At 42.3% G+C, this 14,530-nt stretch overlaps 6 protein-coding genes across 6 annotated transcripts; 1 reads left to right on the top strand and 5 right to left on the bottom strand.

Moving 5' to 3' along the window:
• Positions 1–2,355: 2,355 nt before the first annotated feature.
• Positions 2,356–2,466, bottom strand: RO3G_05931 (uncharacterized protein; the record flags this gene model as incomplete). The annotated part of the gene is made up of 1 exon (XM_067660521.1): positions 2,356–2,466. The coding sequence occupies one exon, from the start codon at positions 2,464–2,466 to the stop codon at positions 2,356–2,358; it is 111 nt and encodes a 36-aa protein (XP_067516622.1).
• Positions 2,467–3,409: 943 nt separating this feature from the next.
• On the top strand, positions 3,410–4,497 carry RO3G_05930 (uncharacterized protein; the record flags this gene model as incomplete). Its single annotated transcript, XM_067660520.1, has 5 exons — positions 3,410–3,503; positions 3,556–3,765; positions 3,823–3,963; positions 4,157–4,329; positions 4,477–4,497. The coding sequence occupies 5 exons, from the start codon at positions 3,410–3,412 to the stop codon at positions 4,495–4,497; spliced, it is 639 nt and encodes a 212-aa protein (XP_067516621.1).
• A 525-nt stretch (positions 4,498–5,022) lies between these two features.
• RO3G_05929 (uncharacterized protein) lies at positions 5,023–5,332 on the bottom strand (the record flags this gene model as incomplete). Its single annotated transcript, XM_067660519.1, has 2 exons — positions 5,023–5,243; positions 5,296–5,332. The coding sequence occupies 2 exons, from the start codon at positions 5,330–5,332 to the stop codon at positions 5,023–5,025; spliced, it is 258 nt and encodes an 85-aa protein (XP_067516620.1).
• Positions 5,333–6,090: 758 nt separating this feature from the next.
• On the bottom strand, positions 6,091–7,454 carry RO3G_05928 (uncharacterized protein; the record flags this gene model as incomplete). Its single annotated transcript, XM_067660518.1, has 4 exons — positions 6,091–6,293; positions 6,354–6,871; positions 6,972–7,041; positions 7,211–7,454. 4 exons carry the CDS (start codon positions 7,452–7,454, stop codon positions 6,091–6,093), a joined length of 1,035 nt encoding a protein of 344 aa, XP_067516619.1.
• A 2,107-nt stretch (positions 7,455–9,561) lies between these two features.
• On the bottom strand, positions 9,562–12,737 carry RO3G_05927 (uncharacterized protein; the record flags this gene model as incomplete). The annotated part of the gene is made up of 2 exons (XM_067660517.1): positions 9,562–9,872; positions 10,034–12,737. The coding sequence occupies 2 exons, from the start codon at positions 12,735–12,737 to the stop codon at positions 9,562–9,564; spliced, it is 3,015 nt and encodes a 1,004-aa protein (XP_067516618.1).
• A 386-nt stretch (positions 12,738–13,123) lies between these two features.
• RO3G_05926 (uncharacterized protein) lies at positions 13,124–14,110 on the bottom strand (the record flags this gene model as incomplete). Its single annotated transcript, XM_067660516.1, has 1 exon — positions 13,124–14,110. One exon carries the CDS (start codon positions 14,108–14,110, stop codon positions 13,124–13,126), a length of 987 nt encoding a protein of 328 aa, XP_067516617.1.
• Positions 14,111–14,530: the final 420 nt, after the last annotated feature.

The raw sequence follows: 14,530 nt of genomic DNA, 5'->3' as shown, positions 1-14,530 counted from the left end.
CTTTTGATAGTTATACGCGTAAAGAAGCAGCAGCAAAGCACATAGAACAGAAGGATTACCGATGAGATACAGGATAACTACAAAATAGTCTTTAGATTAAACATCTTGTAGAGCATCGTATGAGAGTTTTACTTACATTTAAGCTTCATTTTTGTAATATAGACCCAATAAAACCATTACTAATCTTGTAAACCATTTTCTAAATATAAGGATGAGTAAAGTTTGTTTTAATAGCAGTAGAGCTACTTACGAAAATGCCATAAAAGTATAAACAGAAGCATATCAGAGTATATTATGAAGCCGTAAAGAATAAGCTATTAAATAAATAACATATATTTAGTACAGAACATTAAGCATTTCCTTGACTTACAGCTTTAATACATGGATCCATGAAAATAAGCCTTTTAATGTTGCACGCACCTACTTGGATGATTTATACTTTTTACACTTTTTACCTGGAACATAAAGAGGACCTAAATCAAATAAAGGTTAAATTAGATGTTTTACTGCAATTTAATGAAATAAGTACCTTTAAAAGAATTGCCACGAAATAGATGCAAAAGAAAAGAAAAAAAGAAAAAGAAAATAAAGATGGAAAAAGATGAAAAAAATTTTAAGTAAACTCAAGCCACAGAAAGTAACACTGGCTTCAAAATATAATGATGAGGTTTTGCCTAGGAATACAACTTAGAAAAAAAACAAAAAAAAAGAAAGGATAAATGAGTTTAAAATCCACAGCGGAGGCTTCCCTTTTAAACATCAATTATTTTCACTTTTTTAGTATGCTCATCATTGGCGTAAAAAATAAGCTTTTGTTTTTTTATATATGGTAGCTTTCTTTAAAGCTACAAACCAATTACATATATAATCCTTAAGCTTATACATCATTTGCAGTAGAAAATCTATGATTTTGAATGATCTATTAACTTTTAAAAAAAAGGAGTCTTAAAATTAGTAATACTAAGCTCTTAATATTCGAGTAATATTAGCTATTATTTGCAGTGTCCAAAAATTAGCAATTGCATGACAAAAAAGCTTGTGAAACGAAAATCGGCAAATTAGCATTCGTGGTGAACAGGTTATGATAATAATTCTCATTTTGAAGGCGTTGGTTCAATTCCCGGTAGACGCTCAGCAAACATAGTCTACTTTTTGCATTATTTTTGGGTCTAAGTAACTTACTATTTTTTTTGGAAATATCAAAAGTTTTCGGAAAAATCTTATCAGTTCTGTATGGTAAAACGAATCCCCGTTGCGGAGATGTTGTCTATCTATCGGCTGGTTTCGGACAGATAACAAAACATGTAAAAAAGATATACAGTGGCCGTCAAAACTGGTCGCATGTTTTCATATTTTGCCTATACGCACTACCTTCTACTTTATTTCTTGGCTTATTACAATGATATATACACCATTCGAAAGAGCAAGCTCTGGACAATTAGCTGGTAGTACAAACAACGCCGTAGAGCCAGTATACTGGTAGTAATTGGCACTTAAAGTCCGACGGTACATGCAACCAGTTTTGACGGCGTTTGTAAGTAACATAATATAGTCACAAAAATGTGGCTTAATTGCAATTTTTTCATATTTTTTCTTCTCTTTCTTCTTTCATCGTAATATTATTTACATGTAAGTGTTTTTTTGTTAAATTGCAGCACTCCATTAAGACATTATACCATTGCAGATCCGACATGCGTGCAATTTCAAATGACAAAGTAAACAGCATCTACTCATTGCTGAGATTCAAGAAGTCAAACAGCAAAATAGCGAAACAAGTTGGTGTTAGTCGTACCACTGTTCAGAATTACCGCTCATCTCTTAAGATGAGTGGAAATGTTGATGAAGGTGGTCGCCCATCTCTAATTAGCCAACGCATGGTGAACTACATCCGGAGATTAGTCACCTTAGGAAGAAAAAATAACGCTGTAGAGATCCAAAAAGCTCTAAAAGAAGAATTTGGAATGTCAGTAAGTGACAGTACCGTACGCCGCGTTCTTAAAAAAGCTGGCTTTATAGCGTTTGTCAAGCCTCAAAAACCTTTGCTACGCAGCCAAAACATCGTGAAACGCCTTCAGTGGGCCAAATCGCACCAACATTGGACTGTGGATGACTGGAAACGGGTCATATTCTCTGATGAGACTAAAGTAAATCGTTTTGCATCCGACGGAAAGGCTTATGCATGGAAACTACCCCATGAGGAATTGAACTCGCGACATGTACAGCAAACCGTCAAGCATGGAGGCGGCAATATCATGGTCTGGAGCTGCATTACATGGGAAGGAGTTGGGTGGATAGTTGATGTTGGTCATCGTATGAATAGCGAAGGCTACCTTGAGGTCTTAAAAGATGACTTACTCAAGACAATGGAAAGTTATGGCTTGGATTCCTCCAAAATGGTGTTTCAGCAGGACAATGATCCGAAGCATACATCGAAGGTAGTGAAAGAATGGATTGACCAGCAGCCATTTGAAGCATTGGAATGGCCTCCTCGATCACCAGACCTAAATCCCATAGAGCATATGTGGGCTCATTTAAAGAGAGAGCTATTTCATATCTATGAGGCACCACCAACTAGTATGCATGAGCTATGGGAGCGTATAGGTCAGACCTGGTATGCCATTTCCAAAGAAGAATGCCAAAAATACATCGAAAGTATGCCGAAAAGGTGTGCTGCAGTTATTAAAGCAAAAGGTCGTTGGACTAAATATTAATTTTTTTAAATAAAGTGTGTAAAAATGTTGACTTATAAATGCCGTCAAAACTGGTCGTATGTACCGTCGGACTTTAAGTGCCAATTACTACCAGTATACTGGCTCTACTGTGATGTCTGTGTTACCATATAATTGTCCAGAGTTTGCTCTTTCGAATGAAGTATATTTCATTGCTATAGACTAAGAAATGAAGAAGAAGATAGCGCGTATAGGCAAAATATGAAAACATGCGACCAGTTTTGACGGCCACTGTAAAAAGGCCGACCATTTCTTTTTTTTTTCTTTCCTTCATCTTTTTATCAATTTTATCAATCTCCAATGTCTTCTAACGCTGCTAACAACATGCCAACTCTTGCTTGCATCGCAGAAAGAACCATGACGGCTGAATGTACATTGAAGTAAGTTTATTTTTTAACTGGGAGGGAAAGTAATTAAAGGCAACTGGTAAAAGTTATTTGAAGGAGAACGGTGCCTTTTTTTCTTCGCGCAAATGTAAAGAAGGCTCTGAAATGCGCTTGAACCAGTCCAGCCGGGATGGATTCTTTTGGAGATGCGGCTCAACCACCTGTGCGTGTGGGCGTAGCCGCATTTCTTACTTGGATGGATCCTTCTTTCAAGGTCGCAAGTCCATCATCCATCAAACACTATTAGTAGTGTACCTCTTTTTGCTTCAAGTTCCGAACGGAACAATATCCACCATGACTGGTCTTAGTTTGCCAACTGTTCGTAACATTGTTAAAGACGTCTATCAAGTAATGGAGGCAGATCTTCGAATTGAAGATGTCCAAGTTGGTACGTGGTGCTTTGTTTATACTAGAGTATGTAATTAATAAATCATACTTAGGTGGGGTTGATAGTGCTGGACAGCCTATTGTCGTAGAGATAGATGAAAGCAAGTTTGGCAAGAGAAAGTACAACAAGGGGAAGAGAGTCGATGGTGTTTGGGTTGTTGGAGGCGTAGAGCGTACGCCCGAACGTAAGGTGTTCTTGCTGACGGTACCTAACCGCAACCAAAATACCTTGAAGCTCATAATCGATACTTTTGTTAAGGATGGTAACGATTACAATATGTATATGCTAGATGATCAGTGTACCTAACCCTTGTTGACAGGCTCACATGTCATGGTAGACTGTTGGAAAGGATATAAAGGGATCGACAGCGATCCAAGCCGAAGTCTTATTGTTCAAACAGTCAATCATTCCAAAACGTTTCGCGATCCAAAGACAGGTGCCTGCACAAACACCATTGAAGGTACGTACTTTTATAGATCATAGAGTTCTTAAACGATGCTAACAACCAGCTATTAGGCACTTGGAATGGTATCAAACGAGGAGTGACCAGCCGTCATCGCACAGCATCGATGATGCCATGGAAATTAGTGGAATTCATCTGGCGAAGAAAACATGCTGACAATCACTGGAAGGCAATGCTTGTTTTTCGCAAGTGTCATTCACTAGAGCAGGTATTGCCAACCAAGGCCCATTGGTATCTTTGCTGACAACCGTCCTAGAAGATGCCACTGGTGATCAGGGCGATGAAGAGCCATTTATTTTTATCTCAGATGAAGATCCCAATAGCGAATCTGACGGAAATGATACCTCTGCACCTACTACACCCGTAAAAAACTCCGAACTGCTTAAAATAAACAAATAAAATTTTCATTGATAACCATAAAAATCAGGGCTTATAGCGCCTATTTTTTTTCCCCATTTATTTCCGCATATTACCATTTTTGGAAATAAAGGTTACATTATCTAAAAATAGACGATCCAGGCTTTCAAATGATGTATAGAACACGTCTGTACACTCAAGTTTAGCTCCGCTACAGCCTTCCAAAACGATGGACGGTAAATCTTTCATTTAGCCCGGTTGTGAGCAACGATACCAATGGACCTTGGTCGGCAATGCCTGCTCTGGTGAACGACACTTGCGAAAAGCAAGCAAGCATTGCCTTCCAGTGATTGCCAGCATGTTTTCTTCGCCAGATGAATTCCACTAATTTCCATGGCATCATCGATGCTGTGCGATGACGGCTGGTCACTCCTCGTTTGATACCATTCCAAGTACCTAATAGCAGGTTGTTAGCATTGTTTAAGAATTCTATGATCTACACAAGTATGTACCTTCTATTGTGTTAGTGCAGGCACCTGTCTTTGGATCGCGAAATGCTTTGGAGTGATTGACCGTTTGAACAACTAAATTTCGGCTTGGATCGCTGTCAATCCCCTTATGGCCTTTCCAGCAGTCTACCATGACAAGCGAGCCTGTAAACAAGGGTTAGGTGCACTGATCATCAAGTATATACATATTTCAAATGTTACCATCCTTAGCAAAAGTATCGATTATGAGCTTCAAGGTATTTTGGTTGCGGTTAGGTACCGTCAGCAAGAACACCTTACGTTCGGGCGTGCGCTCTACACCTCCAACAACCCAAACACCGTCTACCCTCTTTCCCTTATTGTACTTTCTTTTACCAAATTTGCTCTCATCTATTTCAACAACAATTGACTGTCCATTACTGCCAACCCCACCTAAGTATGACTAATTAATTACATACTCTGATATCAACAAAGCATCACGTACCAACTTGAACATCTTCAATTCGAAGATCTGCCTCCATTACTTGATAGATATCTTTGACAAGGTTAATTGTAAGTTTGATACCGTCGGACTTTAAAATTTCCAATTTCCTTATTTGGAAATCGGAAATTTTCGGACTATGAAGCACATAACTGGTAAAACATACTTAAATTATGCCAGTCATTGTCTGGAATGGTTAAAGTGCCTACTTCCGAAAGAAGATATCACCTGTTCGAAACATGCAATCGGTATTTTTGTTCGAATGCTGTAGGCGTGTTTATGTAGGAGCCATTTTTTTTTAAATTGATTCCTTTGTGTATCCTTTTTTTTGTATAGGTTTTATTTTATTTAACTGATTATAGTGTGACAAAGAAGTCAAAAAATGAAAGAAGTCAAAAAAATGAAAAAAGTCGAAAAGAAAAAAAAATTAACAATATAGATATCCTAACTATTTAGATGAAGAAAAAGGACAGTACAGTTCTACTCACATTTTATTTTATATATTTTATTCAATAAACAGGCAACCTTCTCATAAAAAGTTCCTGATCCCTTTATTTTTTATCTTTACCTTTATTTGATCGTAACTAAAAGATCTGGTGGTCACTACAGTACCTTATTTTAAAATTTTTCAAGAAAAACTCATCTAAAGCATTCAACCCAAACCAAACTTATTACAAAATAACAATGGTAATGCTTTTGGATATTTTTTGACGAAGTATATTAATAATGCTTGCTCTCTGTAGGTAATATTATTGAGGACATTTTTATTGAGCTTTGTTTAATTTTTTTTTATTGTTATTATTCTTCTGCAGCAAGCTCAGTTAACCATGCTGGGTTACGCTGAGCTCGATCAAAACTGACATTCTTAAGGCAATCAATGATACCCCCAAAAATATCGTTATGGTGCTTTCTTCGCCAAATAAATTCGATAAGCAGCCAAGGTACCATTTTCTTTGTTCTAAGGGCAGGAGTTACATTGATTTTTATTCCATTCCAAGTTCCTAGAAAAATTTTATTAAACTAAAGCTATAAACGCTTGTACACTCCAATTTTATGCTTACCTTCGATTGTGTTGGTATGGACATCGCCGTCACGAAATGTCACACTGTGATTGACAGTTTGATGTACCAAGTTCATTCCAAGGTTTACCATATTTTCATATGCTCTCCAACAATCTGTATGTACTATGGAACCATCGGCAACATAATTTCGAATGATTGTATCCATCGTTTCAGTGTTTCTATTATTTACTACCACAAGAAAACACTTTCGTTCAGGTGTTTTTTCAACACCACCTACCACCCGAACACCCTCCACACGATGTCCTCGATGATACTTTCTTTTACCAAACTTTGATTCATCCATTTCTACCACGATTGGATTTCCATCCACATCATAACCACCGATTTTGCAGTCGTTCTGCTGTAAATCTTCTTGTAAAATCTGGTACCAATCTTTCAAAGTTTCACGTACAGCATATGGTGAGCATCCAACCATGGTAGAAATTGTCATGCGACGTACTTTCAAGCTCCAAAAGTAAAGGATGGATAGCGTATCATAGGTTGGTAAGCTGCGATTACTAAAAAAGGAAGCATTTCGTACAGCAACTTGACATCCATTGCAACGCTTCTCACCTGTTTCCTGGTTAATTATGATTCCATTGCATCTCCAACATGAACACTTCCTTCATCACCATTACAACGATAAACTGTGTTGCTTCCATAATAAATTCCATTGTTAATAAAGAACCTAATTTATAAAAAAAAAAGAGTTACTAATATTGCATACAAGAGTACTTTGTTATACTTTTGTACTTACTGCATACACGCTTCTTCAGTTCCAAAAGTTAAAAAAAAAGTTCTGGTTGTCATAATGGGAACGTTTTGATCTCTGCTCCAATTATCCGGCAAAATATTACTATTATGTGACTCATCGTCAACTTCGAAAGCTTCTATTTCCAATAATTCTTCATTGTCGTCATTATTGATAGAAATAACTTCTTGATCCAAATCTGAAGTTTGTTCGGTTTCTAACTCTATTTCTTCAACTTCATCATCAGAATCAACGATAACAATGGGGTTGTTGGAGGAAGTAACAGGTCTTTGACGGCGAATACCAGCAGGATTGGTGTAGTTTGCGGTAGAGATATTGATAAAAGACATGATATACTAACTTTAATTTGAAAGATGTAAAAAGGGAAGAAAAAAAAAAAGGGGAAAAAAAACAGGGGGGAAACGCGAAATAAAAAAAAATTTATTTAAAATAGTTAAGTCACAAAAAGCAAAAATTCAGACATAAAAAACGACTGCTAAAACTCTCAGAAAAAAATGACACACACAAGGGTCGAACATGCGACCCTCTTCATACAAAGACGACACCTTATCCATTCTGGACAACGACATGCATAATGCTATTATACTATATCGATTATAGCATTCATATTCCGAAAATCGTCGATTTCCAAATAAGGAAATTAGAAATTTTAAAGTCCGACGACATCAAACTTACAACCATCCCTTTGACAATGCTGTGGACAGTTGGCAGGCTAAGTCCAGTCATGGTAGATATTGTTCCGTTTGGAACTTGCAGCAGAAAGAGATACACTACTAACAGTGTTTGATGGATAATTGACTTGCGACCTTGAAAGAAGGATCCATCCAGGTAAGAAATACGGCTACGACCGCACGCACAGGTGGTTGAGCCGCATCGCCAAAAGAATCCATCCCTGCTGGACTGGTTCAAGCGCATTTCGGAGCCTTCCTTGCACTTGCGCGATGAAAAAAAGGCACCGTTCTCCTTCAAGTAACTTTTACCAGTTGCCTTTAGTTATTTTCCCTCCCACTTAAAAACTAAACTTACTTCAATGTACATTCAGCCGTCATAGTTCTTTCAGCGATGTATGCAAGAGTTGGCATGTTGTTAGCAGCGTTAGAAGACATTGGAGATTGATAAAACTGATAAAAAGATGAAGGAAAGAAAAAAAAACAGAAATAACAGGCCTTTTTATATTTTTTTTTACATGTTTTGTTATCTGTCCGAAATCAGCCGATAGATAGGCAGCATCTCCGCAACGGGAATTCGTTTTACCATACTGAACCGATAAAAGTTTTCCGAAAACTTTTGATATTTCCAAAAAAAAAATAAGTTACTTAGACCCAAAAATAATGCAAAAAGTAGACTATGTTTGCTGAGCGTCCACCGGGAATCGAACCAACGCCTTTAGAATGAGAAGCCATTAGCAAAACCCAATAACCACAAATGTTGATTTGCCGATTCTCGTTTCGCAAGCCTCTTTGTCATACAATTTTTGGTTTTTGGAGCTGTTTTTCTCGACCTGCAGAAGTCGTATCTCGGTCCGGACTTTTTTAATGACCTTCTACTTGTCATCCCTCTTGAGTGAAGTAATGAAGAAGGAAGAAAAAATGACTGTTCTTAGTAGATCTCGCAATTGGCCAATTTTGGCTTAATAAACTCCGCTTAAAAATGATGTAATCGTGTTCTGTGACCCCAATTACCATATTAAGCATACCAAACTCCGCACGCGGAGTTTGTATATATATTTATAGTAGATGGACGGTAAATCTTTCATAGATCCCAAGTTGGTTTCGGCTAGGCGAGCATTCTCACCACGTAAGGTTTCAAGCTCTAGCTTAAGCTGTTCCAGAGCAGAGAGACGAGCTGTGACCGCTTCAAGGGCGTGACTGAGATTCTGGACAGTGACTTCCAAGTCCGGTGAGCTGGGTCCGGCGGCGGCATTCAGGATTTTTGATCCTCTAGTATTTCTTGTTGATGACATTTGGATGCAAACTTTGACCAAAGATTAAGCAACAGATAATGGAGATATGACAATAAGAGTTAAACCAAATAAAAGTTTAGATAAAAAGGAGTCGATTGATGTAAAAATTGTTGATGGATGGCTTGATTTGACAGAGATATCGGCTTTCCAAAAAAGAACCAAATTTACCTTTTTAACCAAAAGCGAAAGAAAAGTGGCTTCTTGGTTTAGACGAAGATTTTTATTAATATATATGAAGAGTATATTGACAAGCGATAAATATCATTACAGTCATACTCAAGAAACAAAAAGAAGAGACAAGAAACAAAAAACACTCGCAGAGCACACAAGAGCGAAAAAAAGGAGAGAGAGATAGCCATTGGTAGCGCTAACTACTGAGCAACTCGTCAACACCTTGGTCCCCTCCGCATCGTGCACTAAAATGGTTTGGCAGTGGGAGGTAGAAGCCAGAGGGTGGATCGGAGCGCTTGTCATTATGGAGTAGCAGCAGCAGAGGACTTGTCAATCCAGACTTGACCAGGCAGAGAAGATGAGTTGTACTCGATGTCAGGATGACAGATCTTGTCAAAATGACAGAGGATCTGACACAGAGCGGACCAATATGGCGGACACCGAGCAGCAGCAGAGACAGGAAGCAAGTTGAGCACGTAGTCAATGTGGTGGCCCACATAACCAGGTGGAGGCACAGGCAGACAACACCAGAGAGCAGAAGGAACCAAGGTGCAGACCATCAAGTGAGAGCGAGAAGTATCGCCAAGACCACAGGAACAGGGATCAGGCTTGCCTGGGATCCAACCCATGCGCCATCTTATGAGACGAGACCGGTCAGCACGGGAGGCAGGCAAGTACAGGATGGGATCCACCCTAAGAACAGGACGACAAGCGCGGATAAGAACCTGGGGGTGGACTGTAGAAAGCTTTGAAACTGGTCCTGACGATACTTACGCAACCAAGAGGCAAGACGAGAAGATGATGAGACATCCGAAGGGCAGTCGAGGACGATTTTCCGTTTACGGAGACGAGACAGATGAGATACAGGTACAGACTGGGCAAGCAAAGACAGGAGACAATCATCAGGCAGACCCTCAAAACGACGGCAGAACTTGAGAACCAGTGTGTCAGCGCGGAAAGACATCGACGGCAAGTTTGTGATGTGACGGAGGACCACAGTCGAGGCTGTTCGATGACCACCGACAAGCATTCGTAAGCATCGGTCTTGAGCACGATTGAGTTCGTCATAGTCCTTTCTTGTAAGCTGAGCAATGGCAAGGCCATACTCAAGCTCAGGACGTATGAAAGCAGCGAACAGACGAGAAGAGAGCAACAGAGGGAAGCCTTGGCGATTGAGACCCATTGAGTGCAGCTGAGCCATGGCAGCAATAGTACCGGATGAGCGATGCTTAATCAAAGCAGAAGTGGAGATACCCTGACCATTGAAGGGCACACCAAGATAAGTAAACTCATCAGCTGTAGGCAGGTCTTGTCCATAAAGAGACAGCTGAACAGAGCGACTTGAGGTAGCAGCAGGTGCATTGAGAACGGCACACTTTGGTGGACTCCACTTGTAACCAAGAGTCAGAGAATGGGTCTGTGCTAGGTCCAGCATATGCCGAACTTCGCGAGCAGACCCAACCAGCGCCACATCATCCGCATACAACAGGCTGTTGATGGGTGTGGGCGACGGAGACGAGGAAGACAAAGCAGCAGTACCAACCAAAGGACCAAAGGGAAGACCATCGGGAACCAGAGCACCAGGACCAGGAGGACCAGAAGGAGACACCGAGAACACCGAGGTGGTTGTTGCAGAAGCAGCAGAACGAAGCAAAGCCGGCAATGTGTTGACATAGATCGAGTACAGGTGAGGACTCAAGACAGAGCCCTGAAGGACACCTGTACTCGGCACAAACGGATCAGAGACATTGTTCTGCAACAACACAGACACCGAGACATCATCAAACATGTTGGCCAACAGGGACACCAAGGACAGAGGAGCAGAAGAGGCGAGCATCGATTGCCATATGATACGACGATCGACTGTATCATAGGCTGACTTGATGTCCAGGAAAGCGACCACAGGATAATGATTGTGTCGGCGTCGGTAAGAGTGCATCAGATCATGGAGACAGAGGGCTTGATCCAATGCACTACGCTGGTGACGGAAACCACCTTGAGCTACATCGAGCGGAGGAGAGACATCTTCAACAGAGGGAAAGAGGCACATCTCAAAGAGCTTGCGGACGATGGAGGTCAAGGAGATTGGACGATAGTTCCCTGGCGAGGTAGGATCACCCTTTTTGTGGATGGGGACCACCTGTGCTTGACGCCAGAGAGAAGGGGTATAAGACCACTGGTAGCAGATACTGAAAAGCAAAGAGAGCAGTGGGGCCAGGACAGACTTGATGGGTAGGAGCATCTCCGTACGCAAGTGGTCAGGACCAGGAGCTTTACGCAGAGGGAGACGTCGCATCAGTGAACCCACACTGTCAGCAGTGAACGAAGGCATACCAGGGTCTTGACTATCGAGGTCAAAAGGCACCATACCAGAGACAGAGGGCAGAGGGTCAGGGCGCCTTGACGGAAGACCGTCACCAGAGTAGACCGAGGCAAGGTGTTGGCGCATCGCGCTCGCACCTGCAGCAGGGCCGTCAGGATGGGTAAACCCAACCTGCTGACGTCGTCGGTTCCGAATCACCTTCACCTTCGACATCGCACGAGCAAGCTCGCCACGGGCCAGAGAGTCACAGAAAGCACGCCAAGAGAGACGCTTAGCAGACTTGAGAGCAGCGCGAAACCGGACTTGAGCGGCCTGATGTCGATCCCACCACAAGGCCTTGTCGATGCCAATGGCTCGACGCCACCTGCGATAGTGATGTTCACGAACATCGGCGAGTTCTTGCAAGTGCGCATTCCAGAATGGCTTCCATTGGGAAGGTCGAGAAGAGCGAGAGCCAACCGACTTGTCGAGTGCACTATAGATCGCTTCGTTGAGAGAGTCGTTGAGAGCGTCTATAGACGGAGCAGCAGAAGGAGGACTTGACTTCAGAGCTTTGAACTGATCAACCAATGGAGCGGCCAAGGACTGGAATGAGGCCACGTACAGACTACAGACATCGGGTTCCTTCAACCGAGAGAGGTTCCATAGCCGACGGGCACTAGAAGAAGAGAGAACGGGCTGCGATGGATAACCATCAGGGACTGCATAGTCAAAGGACAGGGACAACAGTTTGTGGTCAGAGCCAAGAGAGAGATCGCTGTAGACTTGCATCCGAGGGGACCGAAGAGCAGAGGTCGTGTTGGTCAAGAAGTAGTCGATCATACTTTGCTTGACTTGGCCACCACGATAGGACAGGAACGTAGGCACCCCAGGAGCGAGAGTCGAGTTCAGAACGGATAGACCATGTTCTTCACACCAGCGAAGCAGCACCGAACCTCGAGCATTGGCCACGGAATCACCCGTGATTGCACCAAGACGCGCGTTCAGATCACCACAGATGATCGTATCGTCTGTCAAGGGCAACGAAACCAACACAGAAGAGACCTCGTCGTTGGACAAGGAAGGGGGCAAATACAGGCAGATGAGACGCAAGGAGCGACCCAACCGCAGACCCAGAGCATACTTGGTATGAACCGGGAACTGTACCACAGCCATCGGACAGGAAGGAGAGACCAGAGCAGAGACACCTTGAGAGCCACGATAGCTGTTGACCACAGGAGAGCCATACAGGTTGAACTGGGTCCAAGAGGTGCGGATCCTGTGGGGCGGGAGCAACCAGGTTTCGGTGATGAAGACCAAGGAAAACGACTGGCAGTGACGAAGTAGATCATCGGCTGTGGATTCTTGAAGCCCATTGGCATTCCACAAGCCGATAGTGAGCGGTATAAAAGAAGATGATGAGGAGGATGGAGTAATTGATGGACCATGGGAGCCATAAGTACCAGGAGAAACCAAAGGAGAGGAAGGGGTTGACGGATCTGGGACCATACCAGATGGTGAGACCGAGGGTATATTATAATGACAAGTATTACTACTCATCATTATAAGGATCCATAACTGGAGCGAGAGGCAGGACGGTGATGATCATAGTCATCAAGAGCCATGTCTTCAGTCATATCATCGTAGTGGCGAGCAGTCTTGGGTCGATCTTGCTTAGCAGACAGCACTTCAGACACTGTCTCATCCGAGACCAAGGCTTGTGCTAACAGGTAGCGAGAGACAGAAAGAGCAACAGGATAGCGCAAGCGCTCCAAAGCCTTACGAGAGCGGTCATCATTGATGAGCGAGATGGCATGACTACGCTCTTCAGCAGAAACAGATTGGAACTTGGGGTCAGCCAGGTTAGCAGGATCGAGTGGATCAAAGGTATCCAAGGTGGGAATCTTGGCCTTTTCCAACAAGGACAGAAGAGCAGGCTTGTACTGTAAGTGTACCAAGAGACCGACAACAGAGTGGGCAGGATAGCACACATCTAAGATGCGCCAGCTATCCACACCAAGACGAGAGAGACGACGACGAGCTTCAGTGTAGGTCATCCTACGAGAGCGAGGTATGTAAACGTATTCAAAACCTTGTTCACCAGACACAGGCTGGAAACCACGAGCAGCAGCAGCACGACGACGGAGTTTGTTCTTGGCAGAACGAGAAGCAACGGTAGCCCAAGACGAGGCAGCAGAACCCAAGGTGGGCGAAGGAACGGTCGCTTTAGCACCATTAGGAGGAGCAGAAGAAGAAGCAGCGGCATTTGAACTTGGGGTGTTTGTAGGGACCCCGGCAGTGTGTGCGGCCAGTTCGGCACGCAAGGAAGCAATTTCGTCGGCTTGAGACCGGTTTGTTTCGGCAAGGCGAGCGTTCTCACCTCGCAAGGTTTCCAGTTCGAGCTTCAGTTCTTCTAAAGCAGAGAGACGAGCAGTGACCGCTTGAAGGGCGTGACTAAGATTTTGGACTGTTGTTTCCAAGTCCGGTGAACTGGGTCCGGCGGCGGCATTCAGGTTTTTAGAACCTCTAGTATTTCTTGTTGTCGACATTTTGATGCAAACTTTGAACGACGATTAAGCAACAAGTATGGAAGATATAGCAATAAGAGTTAGACCAAATAAAAGTATTGATAAAAAGGAGTCGATTGATGTAAAAATTGTTGATGGATGGCTTGATTTGACAGAGATATCGGCTTTCCAAAAAAGAACCAAATTTACCTTTTTAACCAAAAGCGAAAGAAAAGTGGCTTCTTGGTTTAGACGAAGATTTTTATTAATATATATGAAGAGTATATTGACAAGCGATAAATATCATTACAGTCATACTCAAGAAACAAAAAGAAGAGACAAGAAACAAAAAACACTCGCAGAGCACACAAGAGCGAAAAAAAGGAGAGAGAGATAGCCATTGGTAGCGCTAACTACTGAGCAACTCGTCAACACCTTGGTCCCCTCCGCATCGTGCACTAA

The sequence above is a fragment of the Rhizopus delemar genome, genomic scaffold (assembly GCF_000149305.1).
Source record: "Rhizopus delemar RA 99-880 supercont3.4 genomic scaffold, whole genome shotgun sequence".
Taxonomy (NCBI): Eukaryota; Fungi; Mucoromycota; class Mucoromycetes; order Mucorales; family Rhizopodaceae; genus Rhizopus; species Rhizopus delemar.
This window is presented reverse-complemented; position numbering and strand designations above follow the sequence as displayed.